At 39.0% G+C, this 26,746-nt stretch overlaps 1 protein-coding gene across 1 annotated transcript in view; it reads left to right on the top strand.

Moving 5' to 3' along the window:
• Positions 1-26,746, top strand: part of med1 (mediator complex subunit 1) — a 67,031-nt gene that overhangs the window by 15,461 nt on the left and 24,824 nt on the right. The window contains exons 5-15 of the mRNA XM_079595183.1: positions 2,482-2,614; positions 2,715-2,743; positions 4,572-4,643; positions 4,748-4,822; positions 5,731-5,894; positions 6,011-6,122; positions 8,280-8,404; positions 8,670-8,794; positions 11,821-12,022; positions 13,147-13,242; positions 13,333-13,438. Of these exons, the coding sequence (XP_079451309.1) occupies positions 2,482-2,614; positions 2,715-2,743; positions 4,572-4,643; positions 4,748-4,822; positions 5,731-5,894; positions 6,011-6,122; positions 8,280-8,404; positions 8,670-8,794; positions 11,821-12,022; positions 13,147-13,242; positions 13,333-13,438 (1,239 nt within the window). The remainder of the gene's footprint in view (positions 1-2,481; positions 2,615-2,714; positions 2,744-4,571; positions 4,644-4,747; positions 4,823-5,730; positions 5,895-6,010; positions 6,123-8,279; positions 8,405-8,669; positions 8,795-11,820; positions 12,023-13,146; positions 13,243-13,332; positions 13,439-26,746) is intronic.

Here is a 26,746-nt window from a genome sequence, read left to right as displayed (position 1 = left end):
CTCTAAGGCAGGCGTCCACATCTTCCCTTTGTACAGTGGGGTTTGGCGTCTGCGGCTTTTTGGCAAGCAGGGGAGAAGAGACTGACACAGACGTGTGGGGTGTAAGCCTATATGTGGTGGAACAGCTAAGTGTCATTTCAGTGATTGTACACCAATTGTGAACTGTGGTGACGACTAAGTGTTGGTCTCAGTGTAGGCAGGTAGGCTAATTATGTGAAGACTTCCTTTTGTTTAAAATGGTTAAAACAAATCTCAATGGAAATAAACTTTTTTTTCAAAGAGAGAAATATGTTTTATAAATATTTTTTATCATTGAAAGCTGATTTCAACTAGTGATGTGAGTACTTTGTCACTCAACTGAGTAAGGGAAAAAGAGTGAAAGGTTTAAAACCAATTTCAATGAAAAGAATAATAAAAAAGAATAATTCTTAACTGGGAGAATTTTTTTTTTCTTCAGTAAATACTTCCTATCAATGAAAATCAGAAAATTTCCAAAAAAGGTAAACAATATTATTGTTTATGTTTGCAAGGAAATTAATAAAACATTTTACAATAAATTTAGCGCCATCACGCAAGGTTCCCGAAGTCTCCTCTGCACTGTCGAAGTTGACACTGGCATAGCTTTAGTTGCATTAAACTGTTCTGTGATTTCTGGTGCAGTTAGCTTTCTGTTACATAGGCTGGATATTCTTATAAACTTGTCCTCTGATTTTGTTGTTGATCGTGGTCTTCCAGTTCTTTTCCGGTCACCATTCTTCCCCGTTTCTGTATGCTTCTTATTGGTGTATGCTACAGTTGTGGGCAAGGAAATGCCTTCATTCTTCAATGTAACAATAGCTTGCCTATTCTCTCTTGTTAGTTCACATTTGCCTCCCATGGTTGCCACTGAATGTTATAAAAACCTGCAAATATGACCCTAACCTGGGGTAAAACACCCACTATTTGACAAACCATTAAGCCCTAATTCAATTCAGCTGGACACAGCACAGTCAGTCAACTGTGACTGAGACACTTCACTTTTATAGCATTATACCTGTATACAGGTACATAAGAACTTCACTCATTTACAAGCATAATTTAGGCCATCACTGGAAAAGTTCAAGAATTCATGTTCTTTCATTTCAAATAGCAGATCAAAACTATCAATCAACTATTTTCAGTAGTATCTTTTCACTCATCTGCATAATTTAGTAATATATATGAAAAACATGGGGTGTCCAAAAACTTTTGACTGGTAGTGTGTGTATATATATATATATATATATATATATATATATATATATATATATATATATATATATATATATATATAGTATAAGCTCAGACTTTATGAGAATCATGCAAACTTTATATTATTTCTTATAATCGCTAGCTATTAATAGTCTGACTCTGGTGGCCAATTTTTTTTTTAACACTATTTCTAAAGAAACACAACAATGTACGTTATGGCCCCGTAGAAGCAATTTTGTAAAAACAGGCTAACGATTGTGTCATAACCACTCGACTCTCTGTCGCACAGTCGAGAAATTACCGTTGACAGGCGGAGAAGCTCGCAAGCAATCGGGGGGACGTGGAGGCATAAAGTCCAATAAAGTCAAGGGAGAAGCCCATAGAGAGTCATAAAGTTGATCCTGCTGCTAGCTCATGGACAGCTAATACTCACGCTCTCAGTCTCTGCGAGATTCGGAAGGGAATTATTCAGATTTATCTTTGCACAGCTACTAGAAGACTTACAACTGTCAGACAGGTTGCTCACGTCACATCTACGTCGTCAAGCTCAGTTTGAGCCTGTGCAGTACGCTCAGCCATCAGGAAGTGAGTGCTTCTAATTGACTTCACTTTTCTCCGTTGAAACCTATGGGGTCGCTGTGTCCGTTTCTTTTACTGTCTATGCTCCCAATGGATTATTCAGATTGTCACACATTCACACATTATCAAAGATTCCAAGTACAAGGATTTAATGTGGTGAGCAGTTTTTTTCTGTTTAAAGATTATTTAAAGAGCATATGAAGGATTATTTTATCTGAATATTTGGTATCATCAGTGGGGTTTGGCATATTTGTTTGATTTATTGTATTTGTTTTATTTAATATAATAATTCAATAAAAGTTAGTACAAGTTCAAACTCATTCATCTATCTCTATTGGTTTTGTGACAACACACAGTCCATTTTAGCAGCATAAAGTTGGTTGGTTATATAACTAAAAGCGGACGTGGATATAGCATGCAAGTGATGGAACAGAGAGTGAGGCTTCGTTTGTTATTGTTCGAGTGATTTTCTGAAAACAAAACAATCCTCAATACAGGGCTTCTTATGAAATCACAATGATTACTAGATACATGTTTTGGAGCCTTGGTGTCTTGCATAACATTACTAGCATGTTCTGATTTATTTCTACTTGATTTTACTTGACCTAACTTCAGAACTTTGCTAAACGGTATGTTTGGTCTTTCTTGTGTTCTCGTGCTATGTGCCTGCAGGTTGGGATCTCACCTGAGCCCCTCACGTACTGAGTGCTATATCACCTCAGATATGTTTTATGTTGAGGTGCATTTGGATAAAGCAGGAAAGCTTGTGGATGTCAAAGTGGCCCACCATGGTGAAAACCCTGTGGTGAGAGGAAGACTTGTGGTTATTGTGAATAGAATAATAAAGCAGTTTGTCTATGCCCTGTGATCTTACTTTATTGTGATTTTGTCTCATTGTTATGTAGAGTTGTCCTGAGCTGATACAGCATTTACGGTAAGCAAACTATATAAGGGAAATTACATTTTTCAGCAAAGTGGAATATGTATTTATGCTTATGTAGCCTAGATTGTTTACTTGCTGCATAGTGACTCAAAAATCTCTTTAGTAAATGATTGCACCCAGTCAAACACACTGCACACCAAATCGTATATGCTTCGTCACAAACAGACCAGCCTAACAAAGAGGTTTTGATATCATAGCTATTTTTTGTCATTTACTGATGATGGATACTGTAGAATGCTTTGTCATTTGACAGCTAAAATGTTATCTGCTCTATTGCATTTCCTTAGTTTACTAATGTCCCCAAAGTAATGGATACTAATTGAGATTCAGATCTTGTGGTGCCATCTCAAAGAGGCACAACATCTCTTTCTCTGACCTCTTCCTGGTCTGTTCCATGCTGGTGGAATGATCTGCCTAACTCAACCAGAGCTGTATCCGTGGCCATTTTCAAAAAACGGCTGAAGACGCATCTTTTTTGGCAACACCTGATCCATTAATAAGAACACTTTGGGCCCTATCTTGCACCCAGCGCAATCGACTTTGTACACCGACGCATGTATCATTCCTATTTTGCACCCGCGCACAGTGGATTTTTCCCTCCTCAGACGCACGTCGGTAAATTAGGGAATGAACTTGCGCTCCCAGGTTCCCTGGTGCTATTTTACAGTTTAAAAAAACAATTCCGCCACTGACCAGGAAAAACCTAGTCTAAAGACAGTGGCGCGTTGCATGTTAGTCATATGCTATTTTAAGGGCGCGTGCTTGGCCATTATGTAGCGTGTGAACAACGCGCATGCACTTTAATTATCTAATCTAAACAGACGCAGCAATTTTCTTTTTTGCAAATCATACATTATTACAAGGAAAAATATTAACACACGAGGGAAATCATTGTTGTGTCCATAAAGATGTGAAAAAAATAGGCATAAATCTTACACAAAACCCAAATTTTGCCTGTTTAACCCGAAGCTAATTTGGGTGGGTTTCTCCTATTCCCATACAAAGTCACTTCTCTGTCTTTTACGGCCCTGACGAGAACGTCGGTCTCCTCGGTTGTGAACCGCTCCTGGCGTGCGCCTGGCAAATTTATATAATAGCGTTATAATAGCAATCCGCCATGGAACAAGCGCGCCTGCTCTTAAAGGGAATGTGAGATGACACTCTGATTGGTTTATTTCACGTTACGCCCAAACCACACCTATGAATAATGAAGCTACTTCAGACCAACCCATTTTAGATTTGTATTAGGCGCAAGAGTCATATATTCCACCGGTATAATAGCAACAGCGCCCGGGATCCGCCCACAAAGTTACTTGCGTTTTGCGTTTGCTGATTGCATTTCAGATCGTTAAAATAGGGCCCTTTATCTTCTATTCTATATATATTATCTTTAAAAAATACATTTTAAAAAGTACATGTACTGCGTTAGATTAAACTGGGAAGGGTCATAGCACTTGGATATCGTTGTCCTGTTGTTAGTTTCACTGCTTCTATTGTTATTATTTGTAAGTCACTATGCATATGGTGTTAGCACTTCTAAATGAATAAGTGTAAATGTAGATGTGAGAAATTTATTATGTCACTGAATAAATATTTTGCTTAGAAACAAACCAAGCTGCTGTTATTTTGAAAGTGCCCAGAAAGAATGTGCAACTGTAATGAGACAACTTGCCATCATAAAGTCATCTATGAGCCAGTCAGATTCAAGAATTCAACAAGTTATTTTATACAAGTTGCAACAACTGTAGTAAAGTTGTCACTGTACAAGCACACAAAGCAGTAAATGTATTTACCATAACATTAACCTTTATTTTTACAGAGACAAAAATTTTGATGAGTTTTCCAAACACCTGAAGGGTCTGGTTAACCTATATAAGCTCCCTGGAGACAAGTGCGTTCTCTTTTTTTTTTTTTTTTTTAAATGGATCTTTAAACACTTGTAGTTCCTGTTTCTGTTTGCATTTTAATACTTTTTTTTCTCATTTTATTCCACAGCAAACTAAAGACAAAGATGTATTTGGCGCTTCAGTCCCTGGAATTAGACCTCACCAAGATGATGCATATGTTCAGGCACATTTTTTTATATCTTTTTCTATTTGTCAAGAAAACGGTTTCCCCAGTATCGTACACTAGCAAAAAAAGTACAATGACCATTTTTGGACATGGTACAATTGTAATAATATAGACAATAATATTGTGATATTATTATATTATTCTTAAAGTTTAAAGTAACTATGTTAATACCATGGGACATTAATATGGTAATTATTGTATTTTTTTTACAGAAATTGTGCTGGTAGGTGCTAGAGACAGTGGCCAGTTGCAAATTGTTCTCAGAATAAGCCCACATTTTTACTTGTGACTTGAGAAATGAACAATGACATAACTATGAAATAGCTTGTAGAAACCTTGACAACAGATAACCATAGCTGCTTTGTTTTTTAACCATTAGAAGCTGTTATTAATAGCATCCATACAGTGTCAGTCACAAGTTTGTGAACCCTTTGAATATATCTGGATTTCTGCATTGATTACTCAAAAAATGTGAGAAATGTATAGAGAACATTGAGTGATCATGCAAAAATTAGTGGAGAAAGTAAGTAAACCCTTGATTTTAGTATCTTGATCATCCTTAAGCAGCAAGACCTCCACCAAATGTTTTATGTAGCTGCTTGTAAGACTTTTGACCAATTTGAACCATCACTCCCCATAAATTGGTTTGTTTATCTATATTTCTGGGTTGGTTATCTGTATTTAGCGCTCAAGGTCAGGACTCAGAAGGCACGCGCCGAAACGCGTTTGTGCAAATAAAAAGACTATTTATGCATAGTGCGGCCTCTCTCCTGTTCTAAATGTTTGTAAATAGTATCATTTTAGTATCCCTGTCAGTTGACATTCAGTACCATAGTGTACATAAGAAAAATACTGTACTCTTTGTTCTTAAAAGGTTATAATTACTCAAGCAATTTATATCATAGGATTGCCACCAATGCCAACACTGTGGAGACCATACTTCATGGTAGTGTGGGTCTGTTGACGGCGAGGAGCGGCGGTCATCTAGTATCTCTACAGTGTTACGTTTCTCCAAATGATATATTTGAAGAGGGAACAGGAGCCCAACTGAACTTCACTGATGTCAATAGTAAGAAAATGTTTTATTAATCATATCAACAAAATAGTTGAATGTTCATTTAAGTGTCAATCTAGTGTTTATTTACTTCAAGGTCATTGATTATTTTCTCCTCTTGTATTATGCAGTTCCCCGTACTTTAGGCGTGAGTGTGTCAGTGACTGTTGAGGGCACAACATCGGTTTACAAGCTTCCCATTGCTCCGCTTATCACAGGATCCCATCCAGTCGACAACAAAGGGTTAGATCTTTGGGGAATTAAAGGACAACAATGAAATCAACAATAATGACAATTCTGGTGTAACTACCATGGTGTAATCTTGTGTAATCTCTTCCATGCAGGGTTCCCACGCTTCTTGTAAGTACTTGAATTTCAGACACATCATGGATTCAAGGGCTGGAAAGTATGCATAAACAAACATGGGTCCTTGAAAGTCCTTGAAATAAACATGAACTAAATTTTGTTAGAGTAGCTTTGTGCTATTACAAAAATTGGCCTTTATGCGCTGCCAGAACGAAACGCCACTAGTGAGGGGGAGGGCTATTATACTTGTAGCTATTTAACTTGCTCAGTTTTAGGGAAATGCAAATTAAATGATGCTTGGCACATTATTGAGCTACATAAAAATTGGTTAAAGGTGGGGTATGTAATTCTCTTTTTTGGCCATTTTTTCAAAATCACTTAAAATCCTATTCCTAACCCACTTACAGCCACTGAGTTAGAAGCACTGAAATAAAAATTAAGCAATTTAATCATCTGTGGAACGGGCAGGACTCGAAAAACTTCAGCCAATCATTTCCAAGACCACCTAGAATCATTGGACAGTAAGTGCGTCAATCAATCGGTCGTACCATCCCCCCCTTCCCCCATCCATGTCCATGTTCTTTGAATGGGTGGAGTCAAAGGAAAGAAGGTAGGACCATTTGAGTTGTGTATTTTCAAAATCTGCCAGCCGTTTTGCAAATCACATACCCCACCTTTAATCAAGGTTCCAAAAAATATTGGCCCAGTTTCACAGACGGGGCTTAGATTAAGCCTGGATTATGCTTTAGTTTTTACATACCCCGGTCAGAGCACTTAGGTCCACTGACCAGTTGCTTTTAGACTGTCCAAGATCTAGACTGAAAACTAGAGGGGACAGAGCTTTTTCAGTAATCGGTCCTAAGCTCTGGAATTCTCTTACTCTTAATATTAAAGCAGTTAGCTCTTTCGAGAAATTTAAATCACTTTTAAAAACTCTTCTTTTTGCACTGGCTTTTAACTTAAGCTGAGCTGTGATATTCTTAATATTGTTTGTAATCATAGTTTATTTTTGGTATATTTTTATATATTCTTTTTTTCTTTCTTTCTTTCTTTTCTGTTAATTGTTATGCGTATGCGGTTTCCTCCCAGGTTAGTGACATCACTAAGTCTAAAATTTGCATAAACCCCGCCCCCGGAACACGATTTATAGATTATCAAGACAGATAATCAATGCTAATCAATGACTTGAAGATAACTACACATAAGCTACATAAATTCATCAGCTAACCAAATGTTGTCTACATGTTGTCACTTCTTGAGTCTCCATCTTTGTGACTCCGGTTTAACCATAAAAGGCTAAACGTTTTTGAAATTTCCAGTGCATGTCTGTGTGAGGTAATAGGAGCTATTGGAGCTCCGCCCTCTGTGCCGGGAGCAGCAGCTCATTTGCATTTAAAGGGACATTCGCAAAAATGGTGCGTTTTTGCTCACCCTCAAAAAGTGACAACTTTAACATGCTATATAAAACTAATCTGTGGGGTATTTTGAGCTAAAACTTCACATACACACTCTGGGGACATCAGAGATTTATTTTACATCTTGTGAAAAGGGCATTATACCACCCCTTTAACAGCAGGAATAAGAAAGCTGCAAACGGCATCTCTCGTTCACTCTACCAGCCTTCTCTCCTCAATGGATTTAAAAAGTCATATGCACCTTAAATTTGATTTTAGTTGTCAGTTTATGCCTTAACATTACTGCAGTAATGATAGACAGTCCAGGTTGGCAGTAACAAACCCATCTTTATTGTCTTTATTGTACTTGATATAAAACAAAAGGTGCTTTAAAAAGTCCTTGAATCTGATGTTCATGAAAGAGTGGGAACCTTGTCCATGGAACGCAGATGAGAAAAGCAGAATTTTGCTGCATACTTGACCACGAGCTATTTATATCATAAATATCATGTGAAATGTTTAAATAGAAGTTATTTAAAACACAGGATTTTACTGCTGTAAAATGTATTGATTTATAATAATTATTTACTGTTAAGTATTTATCCAAGTCTTTATTCTTGCAAGATATTTGAAAATCAATATAATGTGATGTTTGGAGTCATGTCATATAGTTATTTAATAACTGTTTTTTTTTCCCTAGGACTCCATCATTTTCTTCCGTAACAAACTCAAACTGTGTAGATTTACCAGCGTGTTTCTTCCTGAAGATGAATTGCTTGATGCCATTCTCTGCATTATATATTAAAAAAATGGGCAGTTCTACAGGTATGAATATAATATTGTCTGGATGATTAGCTGTATGATTGATCAAAAGTTAGTTGTTTTGAAACAAAACATGGATGACTGTTATTGACTTCTACATTAATGTAGTTATTATTAGTTATTATGCTTCTGATATTAACTGGTCAATCATATGATGTATCACAAATTTTGATTAAAATAAGAGTTAATAATATGAGAATGACTCATGTGTGTCTGTGAGACTGCATGACCTTAGCTCTACTTCACAATTTTTTTAAAATCTTTTTAGGCATCCCTGTTTTTGAGACTGCACCCACCTTGTCCCCACTATATGATCTCATCATTAAGAGCCAACTGCATGAGGATGGAGGGGCCAGTCCTCCTGCTTTGGCCCAAACAATGCGTTTTTATGCAGTGAGTATTAGACACCACTGGGGTTTTCGTTTGTATAGTTATTGTTTGTTTATTTCATATTAGGTCACTTTATATCTAGCAGTGTCTACCGGTATATTGACACAATATACTGTATTTAGACCTGGGGTCGTATGTATAAAGCCACTTGGAGTCAAATTTTAGCCTTAAGTGTGTCAAAATTTTAAGAATTATGTAACTTTACTCTTATTCCTAGTCTATAATAATTCTTGATTGAAGAAATTCTTGATTCATAAAGGTTACTATGGGTCAAGAAGACTATAGGTCTCATCTACTAAATTAATTAAAGGGGACCTATTATGAAAAAATCACTTTTATATTGTTTATTTATGTGTCTGCAGTCTGTGTGTGTACACAACCACCACATCGTAGTAAAATCCATCCACTCCGTTTATTTTTCCCATAAATTTGAAACAGTCTCTCAAAATGAGCCATTCAGGAATGTGCTCCAATGTAGTGGTCTGCACTGGCTTTTAAACTGACGTTGAACCCGGCCCGTACCTGAGATCGTTTGACCCGACTGGTACTAAGACTGAACCTAACCCGAACCTGAAATCCGTCGCTGTAGAGATGTAGGCTACATTTATTCTTGCTACCATAAGCCAAGCCAGCTTTGTAAGACCTACACTGCACGTAACCGCTGAGCTGTTTATTGGTTGGAATGACAAGATAATATCGTGAAATGTTTAAAACATTTAAATAGACAAATCAAGTGGTAGAAAATGTGTATGATTAATTAGAGATGGCAACGCAGCTATTTGACTTGCTATCGTGCTTCATTTCATTCATATAGTTTACTTGGTACTCATTCATTCATCATATTGTACAATGTTTTAAACATTTAAATACACATATAAAATAGTAGAAAATCTGTATGATGTAGTGATTTAGTTGATCGCAGACTACCTTTGACAAAGCTGATTTCTGACATATGCGAGAGAACATTTAATTTAGATCAACTATTTGATTTACGGACGCGCTGCGCTCATTTCATTTATAGAGTTGTCAGTCATTTGTGTATCATATTAGTCTTATCATATAGCCTCTCAAGGTTTAAAACATTTCAATATACATATCAAATAGTAGAAAATGTTTGATGCAGTATTTTATTGATAGTATAGGCTAACAAAGCTCTTGACAAAGCTTTGATTTCTAAGAGACACAGAGACAGCAGCACAGCTATTTGATTTGCACTGTACTCCGTTTACACTTATTTACTTTACACTTATACACTTACACACACATTATTGCGTAGTAATTTTAGAGGTTTATGTATGATGTTGTGCCATCCCCTGGGTCACCTGTCATGTAAACACGAGGAGTGACTGTGACTGATGAATATTTTTCCTATTACTTGGTAGAATTTGTTGCAGTGCTGCTTTGCCTGCATCATTTCACACTGTAATACATTTTCCCTTAGTAATTGTTTGCCTTATCACACTCATAGTTAAGGTCTGGGTGCCATCTGCTGTGTTGTGACCAAAAGAGCGTGTGAGAGCGGGAGCACAAGCTCAAAACAGTTCTGTTAAAGGGATAGTTCACTTTGAAATTAAATTTTGGTATGTTTTAGCTTACCTCAAGGGCATCCAAGATGTAGGTGTCTTTTTTTCCGCAGTAGTTTCAATTTTGATATTTTTAGGTCAAACCGTTTTTGTCTGACAGTCATATCATGCAGGTCCACGGTCACTGTCTCAAAGAGCATGCACAGAGTCCAAATTAAAACAATTCCCATCGTCCAAATTCAACAATTCCCCATCGTAAGTACACATTGATGGCCTAAGACACGAAACGAGCGGTTTGTGTGAGAAAACGAACAGTATTTATATCGTTTTTACCTCTTGTAACACAGCCACGTCCAAGTGATCTGAGGGCGCGGGCGCTTCCTTCTGTGTGACGTGTACGCAGACTGGTGCATAGATATACACTAGATTGTGCATGCTCTTTGAGACAATGACCATAGACCTGCATGATATGACTGTCAGACAAGAACGGTTTGACCTAAAAATATCAAAATTTAAACTACGGCGGAAAAAAAGACACCTACATCTTGGATGCCCTTGAGGTAAGCTAAAACATACCAAAATTTAGTTTCAAAGTGAACTATCCATTTAAGTGGTTTATTTTATTCTCACCAAACTTTTTCAACATGATGAAAATACATTTAAAGATGCTAAATTGTGAACGGAGGTTGACGGCGGCCATTTTTGGGTTGACATTGTAGTCCTTAGTTCGTGCCACCTCAGTCAGTCCTAGACTATATAAAAACTTGCTTTTAACTTCTCTATAAATACTTCTCTTTTAAATTATCTACAAAAAAACGTGGCTGGAGTATTTTTCCAAATAAACGCAGGGCTCATCAAATACCACACCAACCAAATGTCACATTCTGCTTGTACAAAGTCAACAGATGACAACAAAAAGCATAACGGAAATAAATTATTTAAAACAAGAGCCAGAGCAAATATTTTACATTGTATCAACGTTTTATATACAAAAAACACAGAAACAAACTATCTGTGAAATGAGCTACTAGTAACACTTCCATGGATATTCCGTATCATAGCAAGCAAAACTTCTCAACTGAAAAAAACGCTGCACTGCAATAAGGCTCTCAAGCATAAGGCTCTCAAGTTAAAAATGCTTTGGTGGACACAAGGCCTTAAGTCAAAAGCTTAAGTCCATTCTTAAGAGCATTTTTGAGAAGTTTTATACATACAGTATGGCCCCAGGTCAGACAAATGTTCTTTTACGCCAAATTTGATTAGGAAATCATTTAATCCAGAAATCTGTCAACTACCTTATATTCTGAACAGAACATGAATCATCTAATATATTAATAAAAATTCTGCACATTTAAAAGTTTGTGTTGTATTTTGAACACAATCTGTCCCTTTTATGACAGTTATGAAAGTACATCCCTGTATAGTATAAAGTATATAACGTATAAAGTATATCATTATTATGATTTTCATCTAATTCTTTAAATGTTTGTCTTTCTATCCAACTAGTCTTTACCAGGCCAGCAGCATTGTTATTTCCTAAATGGTGATGCCCCAGTACAGGATGGGAGGTGTCTTCAAGGAGCTTTGGTTTCAAAGATTCCCTTCAGACATCCTGCTCAGGTGCCTGCTCTCCTAGACATTATAAGACACCAGGCTGCTTACAACACGCTTATTGGCAGCTGCGTCAAAAAGACCTACATTAAGGAAGGTGGGTGTGTTGTTTTTCGTAATAATTATGGCTGTAGGAGTTGGGGTGGACAAAGTAATATATAATTAATGTTAAATAGTGTCCGCTCTCATGAGATAAAGTCATATCAGTTTTATTCTACATGATATTGTACACGGTGGCTACCATGTTAAGATCACATGACAAGCTGAGTACTCACTATATAGAACTATATATATATATATAGTCTTTATATATAGTCTTCATATATATATATTAGGGCTGTCAAAAGATTAATCATGATTAACCGCATCCAAAATAAAAGTTTGTGTTTACATAATATGTGTGTACTGTGTATAATTATTATGTATAAATACACACACATTCATGTATATATTTAACAAATATTTGCATTTATATACTGTATATACATTTATATAATTTATATTATGTATAAATATTTTATATATAAATTACACATTTTTCTTAAAAATATACATGACTTTGTGTGTTTGTATATATATAAATAATTATACACAGTACAGACAGATATATTATGTAAACACAAACTTTTATTTTGGATGCGATTAATCACGATATATTTTTTGACAGCCCTAATATATATATAAGGTGGTAATGTACTTTTAACAGGTCACACAAGTATTGCTGTTTTTCAATCTATATGTGAAGGTAATGGAAAGGTATATTAGGTATTAGGTATATTAGGAAATACAATGAATAAATGTTTTTATTATCTCTTCATGTGCATTATGAACATCATGCAAGTATTGTATATTAGGAAATGCCTGTCCAAGTCCAAATTTGTCATTTTAATTTGCTTTGGTGAGTTTCTGGCTGAAATCAACTATTGTAATACTAACTTAATTATATATTCTGCTCATAAATGCAAAAAGAGTTTTGCAAATAATGGTAGCACTTTATTTTACATTCCTGTTCCCCATGTACATACTATGTACTTATTATAGTAATTACAATAGCTGGGTAATAACTAGGTACTAACCCTGAACCTACCCCTAAATGTAACCTTAACCCTAAACTTAACCTTATTTTACCCAGTACTTTCTTAGTCAAGTATATTGAAAGTACATGTAAGTGCATGTACTGTAAAATAAAGTCCAACCCAAATAATTTAATGTTTTTAACAGATACTCCTGGACTGCTGCAGTTTGAAGTGTGTCCACTAACAGACTCAAGCTTTAGCGTGTCATTTCAACACCCTGTAAATGAATCACTAGTATGTGGTAAGGAAAAATATTTACCTCTCACAATTTACATTTAAGTTATCAGAGTTGCCTCTTCTAAAGTCTGACTCAGTCTGTTTTTGCTCTCAGTGGTGATGGAGGTGATTGATTCGATGCAGGTAGCCTGTAAGCTCTATAAGGGTTTATCTGATGCTTTGATCTGCACTGATGACTTCATTACCAAAGTAGTCCAGAGGTAGGTGTAACAGGTGGCATTGAAACTATGCTTACGTGAAGACTTTTTGCGTTTGTGCTCCTCATACATGACTATAATATATCAGTTTAAGCATGCATAGTGGCAAGAAAACAGTTGTCCTCGCAACCTTTAAAAAAATATATTTACATTTACATTTAGTCATTTAGCAGACGCTTTTATCCAAAGCGACTTACAACTGAGGACTACAGCAAGCGAGTCATCGTGAAGAGGCAAAAATAACGCAAGAAGTGCTCAAAATACAAAGTTCTGGCATTACTCAGAGTAGCATAAGCCAAAACAAGGGAGGATTAAAGAGAAGGGTTTTATTTTTATTTTTTTTATGTCAAGTGCTCACGGAAGAGATGAGTTTTCAGTTGTCTTTTGAATGTGGTCAGGGATTCTGCATTCCGGACGAGGGTAGGGAGATCATTCCACCAGCAAGGAACCGTGAATGAGAATGTTCTGGAGAGTGATTTTGTGGCTCTCTGTGATGGTACCACGAGCCGTCGCTCATTGACCGATCGCAGGCTTCTGGTAGGGATGTAGACTCGTAGGAGCGAGTGAAAGTAGGAGGGAGCTGAGCCTGTGGTCGATCTGTAAGCAAGCGTCAATGCCTTGAACTTGATGCGAGCAGCGAGTGGTAGCGGTGCAGAGAGATGAACAGAGGAGTGACGTGGGCCCTTTTGGGCTCGTTGAAGACAAGACGGGCTGCAGCATTCTGGATCATTTGTAGAGGTTTAGTTGCACATGATGGAAGACCGGCTAGAAGAGCATTGCAGTAATCAAGCCTAGAGATAACCAAGGCCTGGGCGAGAAGTTGTGTTGCATGCTCAGTTAGGAAGGGCCTGATCTTCCTGATGTTGTGCAGTGCAAACCTGCATGATCGAGCTGTCTTTGTGATGTGGTCTGTGAAGGTCAGATGCTCATCAAATGTTACTCCAAGGTTTCTGACCGACCTTGATGGGGTGATTAAAGTTGAATCTAGCTGGATAGTGAAGTCGTGCTGTAGAGACGGATTGGCAGGGAGGACGAGAAGCTCAGTCTTTGCCAGGTTGAGCTGCAGGTATATAACCTGCAGTATATAAATGGTGTATATGCAGTATTATATAAATGGTGAATGCTAAAATTGAGAAATTGAAATTAGAACCTAATTTTGAAATGTGATATTAGGGGTGTGCTATATCACAGTTTTTGATCGTGGATGATGAAAATGCCTCCACGATCTGCTTTTGAAGAAATATTGTAGTATCGTGCTGCAGTGCATTTTATCAGTTCAGTTTTGGCGCTTCCATCTCAAAATACTCAACGCGACATACATTCACACATCACATGTTAACGCAGCGGTAGAGTTACACTCACGGGACACTGCAGTACATAAAAAATAATTATTTGCCTGTACATTAAAGCTTTCCCAGTTAAAAATTGTATTTGCATGCTGTTGCTAACATGTGCTTTTCTGAGCGCATGCACCTGAAGCACACACACTAAAACGTCAAACAGCACCTGAATACTGGACTAAGTTATATTTCAAGTCTTATTGCGTTAATACTGTCAAATACATACACACAAGGTTTACATAAACACAGTTGGTGAAAGTGAAAGCACACATACATTTGAGATAAAATAGGGCGCGTGTCATATGCGTGTCCATTAGATGCGCCGGTCTTAAAGCGACAGTAGCCTACATTAAACATGTTACCGCTTGTCCTTAAAGGGATAGTTCACCCAAAAATGAAAATTTTGTCATTATTTACTCACTCTAATGCTGTTCCAAATCTGTATTCATTTCTTTGTGCTGAACAAAAAAAAAAAAAAATATATATATATTTTGAAGAATGTGGCTATCCAAACAGTTGCTGGTCCTCATTGACTTCTATAGTATATATTTTTCCTATTGAAGTCAATGAGGACCAGCAACTGTTTGGTTACCCACATTCTTCAACATAACTTTTATTTTCAACAGAAGAAAGAAACTTCAGGTTTAAAACAACTTGAGAGAGTAAATGATGACAATTTTCATTTTGGGGGGAACTAATCCTTTAATGTTAAAGGACAATTCCGGTGAAAAATTAACCTAGGGGTAATTAACACATGGTTACCTAGTTGATCGTTCTCTGGGATGCGTTTTCATGATAATCGAATGTAAAGAGTTTTATCTCTAAAAACATATTAGCTTATAACGCTAGTATATGGGGCATATAATAGGTAAAAGTAAATCGCTAGTTAATACCACTAACAAGGCTCAAAATAGCCTCACACTAACGCGGTAGCATAATGATTGTTCCTACATGCAAACCGAAGCATTGAGAACTTTGTAAGTGTACACAGACAGTTTAATAAGTAGATACTTTATAAAGACAGTACATTACGCGTATACAGGCAAGAACCATCTTGGAAAACAGTCTCGACTAGTCGAGCCACGAACGCCGTGGTACGTTAGTTTTCACAAACGTAATTCCTATCGACCAGCTCACTTAGCACGGCATTCGTGGCTCTGTTTTTAGAGATTTTAGAAACTCTTTACATTCGATTATCATGAAAACACATCCCAGAGAACGATCGACTTGGTAACCATGTGTTAATTACCCCTAGGTTCATTTTTCACCAGAATTGTCCTTTAATAAAATAACAAAACACACAGAGAAAATCACTCACTGCTCTTGACTGAGAACTTTAATAGTAGCTTTAATAACAATCATTGTATAATTTATACAGTGATGTCTATGTAGTGTATATTTTATGTATATTTCTATTTTATATTTGTTTATTTAATTTCTTTTAATTTGAATGCTACTGTTAAATACACCTACTGTAGCTGAAAAAAGAAAGCACTGTTTATTTCATTTGTATATTATGTTGTGTAGCCTATTTTTATTTTCGCCACTTTGGCCTAATTGTCTGCCATTCTTTTTTTATTTCATATTTTGTTAGCACGGCTTAGGCTTTGTTTTTAAAATAGGGAATTTAGTTTGGATGTAATGCTCAGTCACTTGCAAAATAGTAAAAACAACATGAAAGAGAATCGTGATAAAATCGTGATTTTCCTGAAAAATAGAAATAATTCAGCTCCCATTTTTGCGCATACTTTCAAATAAGAACTTGCATTCATGTCCTCTGTGAAACCTCTCCTGTGAAAGAGAGGAAATGCATTAAAATACAAAACACAAAGTATAATATAAATATAATTAGGGCTGCAACTAACGATTATTTTAATAATCGATTAATCTGTCGATTATTTTTTCGATTAATCAGATAAAAATAAAAAAGCATTCATTTCCAACCCTTTATTCAAAAACAGAACTGACAGTGCAAATTCACAGTGCAAAAAAATCTTCAGAAAGTGCACAAACAGGTTGTTTCTTGAACATCCCTGAGCTGTTAAAGTAATATTTTTTTTTTTATTGACTAACACAAAAAACATACACATGTGCTTTACATCTGACAAATATATAGGACTTTTTTTAAAAATAAAGTGCACAAAAAGATGTATATTTTTGTTTAAGGGACCTGAGCTGTCAGAACAATAAATATTTTTTTAAAAATAAAGAAAAATACAAATCAGAAAACTTAACAGGATTTGTTTAAACATCAGAACTTGTTCTCCACACTACACTCACAGACGCACACACTCACAGACGCACAAATTCTCACACTCACAGACGCACACACTCACAAAAAAATACAATGGATTGACCACCTCGTATGGTGTGTATTTTGCAGCTCATTCTTTCCGAGCATAGAGTGAAGTTTTTCTGAGTTATTTAGACTTAGAGTAAAGAATGTAAAATTCAGTGCTGCCCGGACACAGTCGGTCTCTCTTGCGCGCAAATAGACTCGGTCTCTATCGCGCGCTCTCAGATGCACTCGGTCTCTCTCGCGCGCAGACACACTCGCGCGCAAACACACACTATATCGCGCGCTCTCGGACACACTCGGTCTCTCTTGCGCGTGCAGACACACTCGCGCGCAAACACACGTGTCTCAAGCGCCGTGTCGCTCGCGGAGTTTGCTTCGCTTTTGTCCAGTCCGGCGCCTCATAGCTCTGCACTCAACTAAACATTTATCAGGGCCCAAGCCCTGAAAGGGCGCAGAGCCCTATTGTTCTTCTAAGGATTTTTTGTTATTAGGGCCCAAGCCCTGAAAGGGCGCAGAGCCCTATTGTTCTTCTAAGGGTTTTTTGTTATTAGGGCCCAAGCCCTGAAAGGGCGCAGAGCCCTATTGTTCTTCTAAGGGTTTTTTTAGGGCCCAAGCCTTGAAAAGGCGAAGGCCCTATTGTTTTCCAAAGGATTATTATTTATTAGGGCCCAAGCCTTGAAAAGGCGAAGGCCCTATTGTTTTCCTTCGGATTATTATTAGGGCCCAAGCCTTGAAAAGGCGAAGGCCCTATTGTTTTCCTTCGGATTATTCTTCTTTATTATTTATTATTTATTATTTATTATTATTATATTACTACCTTTTGGGCACTTTTGGGGGCCTTAACGTGCTCAAAAACTCTTGAAACTTTGCACAAATGTCAGAACCCGCGGCCATTAGAGCCGGACTGAAGCTGGGACCCGGGCGTGGCAGGGGGGCTCGACAGCGCCCCCTGGAACGCGGTCCGAAAACTTGGTCCATAAATCAAACACGCTTGCGTGTAATAATATGAAACTCGGTACACTTATAGATCTCATCGGTTCATATATCCTTCGTGCTCTGACTTTTTACCCCAGCCCAACAGGAAGTCGGCTATTTGGCGTAGTTTAAAAAACACATGCAATGGAATTTAAAATACTCCTCCTAGACGATTCAACCAATCACCACGAAACTCGGTGTGCATGAAGTCAAGACATGGAGGATGAAAAATTGCGAGGGGATTTTTGATATCTCAAACGGTTTGGCCGTGGCGAGGAAACGAATTTATGGCGAATATTGGAAACAGGAAGTGTGTTATAACATCCTCATACATTAATTGATCTTGATGAAACTTCAGCAGTGTGTTCGCTGTAAGAGGCCGATCACATGGATGTGACTATTGTGAGTCAAAGTTATAGCGCCACCAACTGGCAGCAGGAAGTGTGTCACTTTCAAAATGCTTTGAATTCACCCTCTTATTTTTACCCGATTTGCTTCAAACTTTATGTGTATAATGTAAACACACGGCAGATGTAGACCTGTGAAAGAATTATTGATATCTTAAATACTGTTGCCATGGCAACGCTTTAAACTGTTATATTCTTTTTGGGTGCATTTGAGGCTCTTAACATGCTTCAAATTGCATGAAACTCAACATGCATATCAGATTTATTAGGTACTAGGTATGTGTGAAGTTTCAGAAACGGGCGCGGTGGAGGGGCTCAGTAGCGCCACCTTTAGTCAAAAATGGGGTATTAGTTTTACCTACAGTAACAAAAATCGGTATCTATATTTATCTCCCCGAGCCGGACAACTTTCTAATTTACAGTCATTAGCTCCGACCAACAGGAAGTCAGATATTTTGGTTTGAATGTGATTTGATGGGAATTTTGCCAGTCTCTCTCAGTGTCTGTGTGTGTGAGAGAGGAGGGGGGCTTTATTTTAACCCTTTCTCTGCTGTGTGGGAATTCTCGGGCACTTTTGGGGCCCTTAACGTGCTCGAAAACTCTTGAAACTTTGCACACAGGTCAGAACCTGCGGCCATCAGGGCTGGGCTGAAGCTGGTACCCGGGCGTGGCAGGGGAGCTCAACAGCGCCCCCTTGAACGTGGTCCGAAAAACTTGGTCCATATATCAAACACGTTTGCATGTAATAATATGAAACTCGGTACACATATAGATTTAATCGGGCCGAACAACTTTCGTGCTCTAAGTTTTACGCCAGTCCAACAGGAAGTCGGCTATTATGGGTTGTATGAAAATGCATGCCCCTGGAATTTGATATACTCGTCCAAGAAAAATTATCCTATCGCCACCAAACTCGGTCAGCATGAAGTCAAGACATTGAGGACGCTAAATTGCGGACGGATTTTTGATAGCTCGAACGGTTTGGCCGTGGCGAGGAAACAAAATTATGGCGAGAAAAGAGAAACACGATGTGTTATAACATCTTCATACATTAATTGATCTTGATGAAACTTCAGCAGTGTGTTTGTTGTAAGAGGGCGATCACATGGATGTGACTATTGTGAGTCAAAGTTATAGCGCCACCAACTGGCAGCAGGAAGTGTGTTACTTTCAAGATACTTTTGACTAAAGTGGGGGGGTTATTTTTACCTACAGTCACAAAACTCGGTCTCTATATTGTGCTTATCGATCCGGACAACTTTCTCATTTACAGTCATTAGCTCCGACCAACAGGAAGTCAGATATTTTGGTTTGAATGTGGTTTTGTCTCTCTCTGATTTGTTCCCCCTGCCATTCTCTCTGTGTGTGTGTGTGTGTGTGTGTGTGTGTGTGTGTGTGTGTGTGTGTGGGGAGGGAGGGAGGGCACACACACAGACAGCCCCCCCTTTTCTGTGTGTGTTTGGAGGGGAGCAGAAAGACTCACACTGATACAAGCTCTAAAGCAGACTTCTTCTCGACAGTCAAAGCGGGGTTACGTTATTGCCCGTCGTGCACAGGAACCCGAAAGGCAACGGGGTGGCGGCTTTTTATATATATATATATATATATATATATATATATATATATATATATATATATATATAAATATATAAAAATAAATATAGCTGCAAGCAGCGATGGAGGGCCCAAGCCGGTGGCAGCGCCAGCCCGGTGCCTTTAGTGTAACTAAAGGCACCAGGGTGGCGGTGCCACCGGCTTGGGCCCGTAATCGCTGCTTGCAGCTATATTTATTATTATTATTATTATTATTAGGGCCCAAGCCTTGAAAAGGCGAAGGCCCTATTGTTTTCCTTCGGATTATTATTAGGGCCCAAGCCTTGAAAAGGCGAAGGCCCTATTGTTTTTCTTAGGATTATTATTTATTATTATTCTTCTTCTTCTTCTTCTTCTTTATTATTATTATTATATTACTACCTTTTGGGCACTTTTGGGGGCCTTAACGTGCTCAAAAACTCTTGAAACTTTGCACAAATGTCAGAACCCGCGGCCATTAGAGCCGGACTGAAGCTGGGACCCGGGCGTGGCAGGGGGGCTCGACAGCGCCCCCTGGAACGCGGTCCGAAAACTTGGTCCATAAATCAAACACGCTTGCGTGTAATAATATGAAACTCGGTACACTTATAGATCTCATCGGTTCATATATCCTTCGTGCTCTGACTTTTTACCCCAGCCCAACAGGAAGTCGGCTATTTGGCGTAGTTTAAAAAACACATGCAATGGAATTTAAAATACTCCTCCTAGACGATTCAACCAATCACCACGAAACTCGGTGTGCATGAAGTCAAGACATGGAGGATGAAAAATTGCGAGGGGATTTTTGATATCTCGAACGGTTTGGCCGTGGCGAGGAAACGAATTTATGGCGAATATTGGAAACAGGAAGTGTGTTATAACATCCTCATACATTAATTGATCTTGATGAAACTTCAGCAGTGTGTTTGTTGTAAGAGGCCGATCACATGGATGTGACTATTGTGAGTCAAAGTTATAGTGCCACCAACTGGCAGCAGGAAGTGTGTCACTTTCAAAATGCTTTGAATTCACCCTCTTATTTTTACCCGATTTGCTTCAAACTTTATGTGTATAATGTAAACACACGGCAGATGTAGACCTGTGAAAGAATTATTGATATCTTAAATACTGTTGCCATGGCAACGCTTTAAACTGTTATATTCTTTTTGGGTGCATTTGAGGCTCTTAACATGCTTCAAATTGCATGAAACTCAACATGCATATCAGATTTATTAGGTACTAGGTATGTGTGAAGTTTCAGAAACGGGCGCGGTGGAGGGGCTCAGTAGCGCCACCTTTAGTCAAAATTGGGGTATTAGTTTTACCTACAGTAACAAAAATCGGTATCTATATTTATCTCCCCGAGCCGGACAACTTTCTAATTTACAGTCATTAGCTCAGACCAACAGGAAGTCAGATATTTTGGTTTGAATGTGATTTGATGGGAATTTTGCCAGTCTCTCTCAGTGTCTGTGTGTGTGAGAGAGGAGGGGGGCTTTATTTTAACCCTTTCTCTGCTGTGTGGGACTTCTCGGGCACTTTTGGGGCCCTTAACGTGCTCGAAAACTCTTGAAACTTTGCACACAGGTCAGAACCTGCGGCCATCAGGGCTGGGCTGAAGCTGGTACCCGGGCGTGGCAGGGGAGCTCAACAGCGCCCCCTTGAACGTGGTCCGAAAAACTTGGTCCATATATCAAACACGTTTGCATGTAATAATATGAAACTCGGTACACATATAGATTTAATCGGGCCGAACAACTTTCGTGCTCTAAGTTTTACGCCAGTCCAACAGGAAGTCGGCTATTATGGGCTGTATGAAAATGCATGCCCCTGGAATTTGATATACTCGTCCAAGAAAAATTATCCTATCGCCACCAAACTCGGTCAGCATGAAGTCAAGACATTGAGGACGGTAAATTGCGGACGGATTTTTGATATCTCGAACGGTTTGGCCGTGGCGAGGAAACGAAGTTATGGCGAGAAAAGAAAAACACAATGTGTTATAACGTCTTCATACATTTATTGATCTTGATGAAACTTCAGCAGTGTGTTTGTTGTAAGAGGGCGATCACATGGATGTGACTATTGTGAGTCAAAGTTATAGCGCCACCAACTGGCAGCAGGAAGTGTGTTACTTTCAAGATACTTTTGACTAAAGTGGGTGGGTTATTTTTACCTACAGTCACAAAACTCGGTATGTAAATTGTGCTTATCGATCCGGACAACTTTCTCATTTACAGTCATTAGCTCCGACCAACAGGAAGTCAGATATTTTGGTTTGAATGTGGTTTTGTCTCTCTCTGACAGAGTTCCCCCTGCCATTCTCTGTGTGTGTGTGTGTGTGTGTGTGTGTGTGTGTGTGTGTGTGTGTGTGTGTGTGTGTGTGTGTGTGTGTGTGTGTGTGTGTGTGGGGAGGGAGGGAGGGCACACACACAGACAGCCCCCCCCCCTTTTCTGTGTGTGTTTGGAGGGGAGCAGAAAGACTCACACTGATGCAAGCTCTAAAGCAGACTTCTTCTCGACAGTCAAAGCGGGGTTACGTTATTGCCCGTCGTGCACAGGAACCCGAAAGGCAACGGGGTGGCGGCTTTTTATATATATATATATATATATATAAATAAATATAGCTGCAAGCAGCGATGGAGGGCCCAAGCCGGTGGCAGCGCCAGCCCGGTGCCTTTAGTGTAACTAAAGGCACCAGGGTGGCGGTGCCACCGGCTTGGGCCCGTAATCGCTGCTTGCAGCTATATTTTATTCTTCTTCTTCTTCTTCTTCTTTATTATTATTATTATATTACTACCTTTTGGTCACTTTTGGGGGCCTTAACGTGCTCAAAAACTCTTGAAACTTTGCACAAATGTCAGAACCTGCGGCCATCAGGGCCCGACTGAAGCTGGGACCCGGGCGTGGCAGGGGGGCTCGACAGCGCCCCCTGGAATGGGATTCAAAAACATGTCCATATCTCAAACACGCTTGCATGTAATAATATGAAACTCGGTACACATATAGATCTCATCGGGCCGAACAACTTTCGTGCTCTAAGTTTTACGCCAGTCCAACAGGAAGTCGGTTATTATGGGCTGTATGGAAACGCATGTTCTGCCATTTGAAACACTTCTCCCAGAGAATTCATCCGATGTCCACGAAACTCGGTGTGTATGAAGTCAAGACATGGAGGATGATAAATTGCGAGGGGATTTTTGATATCTCGAACGGTTTGGCCGTGGCGAGGAAACGAATTTATGATTAAAAAAGGATGCATAAAGTGTTATAACTTAGTTATAGTTTTACCTACAGTTACAAAACTCAGCGTGTATATTGATATTATCAAGCCGAACAACTTTCTAATTTACAGTCATTAGCTCCGACCAACAGAAAGTCAGATATTGTGGTTTGAATGTGAATTGTGTCTCTCTCTGTCTCTCTGCTATTCTGTGTGTGTGTGTGTGTCTGTCTGTGTGGGGTGGGGAGGGGAGGGGGGATCTGTGTATGTGTGTGTGTGAGTGTGTGAGGAGGGGGGCTAGTTTAGTTTAACCCTTTCTCTGCTGTGTGCAAAATCTCGGGCACTTTTGGGGCCCTTAACGTGCTCGAAAACTCTTGAAATTTTGCACACAGGTTAGAACCCGCGGCCGGGCTGAAGCTGGTACCCGGGCGTGGCAGGGGGGCTCGACAGCGCCCCCTGGAATGGGATTCAAACACTTGTCCGTGTATCAAACACGCTTGCATGTAATAATATGAAACTCGGTACACATTTAGATCTCATCGGGCCGAACAACTTTCGTGCTCTAAGTTTTACGCCAGCCCAAACAGGAAGTCGGCTATTGTGGGTGGTATGAAAACGCATGCCCCTGGAATTTGAAACACTCTTTCTAGAAAATTCATCCAATCGCAACCAAACTCGGTCAGCATGACGTCAAGACATTGAGGATACTAAATTGCTGACGGATTTTTTATATCTCGAACAGTTTGGCCGTGGCGAGGAAACGAAATTATGGCGAGAAAAGAGAAACACGATGTGTAATAACGTCTTCATACATTAATTGATCTTGATGAAACTTCAGTAGCGTGTTTGTTGTAAGAGAGCGATCACATGGATGTAACTAATGTGAGTCAAAGTTATAGCGCCACCAACTGGCAGCAGGAAGTGTGTTACTTTTGACAAAAGTGGGGGGGTTAGTTTTACCTACAGTCACAAAACTTGGTATGTATATTGTGCACATCGAGCCGGACAACTTTCTGATTTACAGTCATTAGCTCCGACCAACAGGAAGTCAGATATTTTGGTTTGAATGTGGTTTTGTCTCTCTCTGCCTCTCTCTGACAGAGTTCCCCCAGCCATTCTGTGTGTGTGTGTGTGTGTGTGTGTCTGTGTGTGTGTGTCTGTGTGTGTTGTCTGTGTGGGGAGGGGAGGGAGGGCACACACACACACACAGTCAGCCCCCCTGTCTGTGTGTGTGGGGAGGGGAGCAGAAAGACTATGAACAATTGTGCCATCTAGTGTTTTATACTATGTATAAATGTGTTTTTTATTTTAAACAAGTGTTTTAAAGTACACTAATTTCAATTAATGATATGCTGCATTTTTAATATTTAAACATTATCAAAGTTAGGATGTCATTTTTTTTAGTTTCAAAAGTTATCTGTCTCTGTCTCTGTCTCCCTTTGGCTGTCATTACCCTCCCCTCACTCCCACAGTCTCACTTATTTCTTTCTGTATCAAATAATATTACCATAAACAAAAAGTTTGAGTTTCTTTTTCAATCAATGTATTATGTGTAACTTAAAAATAAGCAAAAAGTTTGAGGTCAAGACATGAAAACTATGAAATATAATATAGTATTAGTAAAAGAGTGCAGTATAGGGTTGGATGAATCAGATAAATAACATATTTTGGTAAAAAAACATTTGGTTAAACAAAATCGAGTGATACATATGGCTATATTGCCCTCTCGACAGTCAAAGCGGGTTACGTTATTGCCCGTCGTGCACAGGAACCCGAAAGGCAACGGGGTGGCGGCTTTATATATATATATATATATATATATATATATATATATAAATATAGCTGCAAGCAGCGATGGAGGGCCCAAGCCGGGGGCACCGCCACCCCGGTGCCTTTAGTGTAACTAAAGGCACCAGGGTGGCGGTGCCACCGGCTTGGGCCCGTAATCGCTGCTTGCAGCTATATTTATTATTATTTTTTTTTTTCTTACGACTATTCGGGCACTTTTGGGTCTCTTAACGTGCTCAAAAACTCTTGAAACTTTGCACAAATGTCAGAACCCGCGGCCATTAGAGCCGGACTGAAGCTGGTACCCGGGCGTGGCAGGGGGGCTCGACAGCGCCCCCTGGAACGCGGTCCGAAAACTTGGTCCATAAATCAAACACGCTTGCGTGTAATAATATGAAACTCGGTACACTTATAGATCTCATCGGTTCATATATCCTTCGTGCTCTGACTTTTTACCCCAGCCCAACAGGAAGTCGGCTATTTGGCGTAGTTTAAAAAACACATGCAATGGAATTTAAAATACTCCTCCTAGAAAATTCAACCAATCACCACGAAACTCGGTGTGCATGAAGTCAAGACATTGAGGATGAAAAATTGCCAGGGGATTTTTGATATCTCGAACGGTTTGGCCGTGGCGAGGAAACAAATTTATGGCGAATATTGGAAAAAGGAAGTGTGTTATAACATCCTCATACATTAATTGATCTTGATGAAACTTCAGCAGTGTGTTCGCTGTAAGAGGCCGATCACATGGATGTGACTATTGTGAGTCAAAGTTATAGCGCCACCAACTGGCAGCAGGAAGTGTGTCACTTTCAAAATGCTTTAAAATCACCCTCTTATTTTTACCCGATTTGCGTCAAACTTTATGTGTATAATGTAAACACACGGCAGATGTAGACCTGTGAAAGGATTATTGATATCTTAAATACTGTTGCCATGGCAACGCAGCAAACTTTAATATTCTTTTTAAAAGTTTTTGAGACTCTTAGCATGCTTGAAATTGCATGAAACTCGACAGACACTTTACATTTATTGCCTAGTACACTTGTGCAAAGTTTCAGAAACGGGCGTGGTAAGGGGCTCAGTAGCGCCACCTTTAGTCAAAAATGGGGTATTAGTTTTACCTACAGTAACAAAAATCGGTATTTATATTTATCTCTCCGAGCCGGACAACTTTCTAATTTACAGTCATTAGCTCCGACCAACAGGAAGTCAGATATTTTGGTTTGAATGTGATTTGATGGGAATTTTGCCAGTCTCTCTCAGTGTCTGTGTGTGTGAGAGAGGAGGGGGGCTTTATTTTAACCCTTTCTCTGCTGTGTGGGACTTCTCGGGCACTTTTGGGGCCCTTAACGTGCTCGAAAACTCTTGAAACTTTGCACACAGGTCAGAACCTGCGGCCATCAGGGCCGGGCTGAAGCTGGTACCCGGGCGTGGCAGGGGAGCTCAACAGCGCCCCCTTGAACGTGGTCCGAAAAACTTGGTCCATATATCAAACACGTTTGCATGTAATAATATGAAACTCGGTACACATATAGATTTAATCGGGCCGAACAACTTTCGTGCTCTAAGTTTTACGCCAGTCCAACAGGAAGTCGGCTATTATGGGCTGTATGAAAATGCATGCCCCTGGAATTTGATATACTCGTCCAAGAAAAATTATCCTATCGCCACCAAACTCGGTCAGCATGAAGTCAAGACATT

Source organism: Phoxinus phoxinus (assembly GCF_949152265.1).
Source record: "Phoxinus phoxinus genome assembly, chromosome: 21".
Taxonomy (NCBI): Eukaryota; Metazoa; Chordata; class Actinopteri; order Cypriniformes; family Leuciscidae; genus Phoxinus; species Phoxinus phoxinus.
This window is presented reverse-complemented; position numbering and strand designations above follow the sequence as displayed.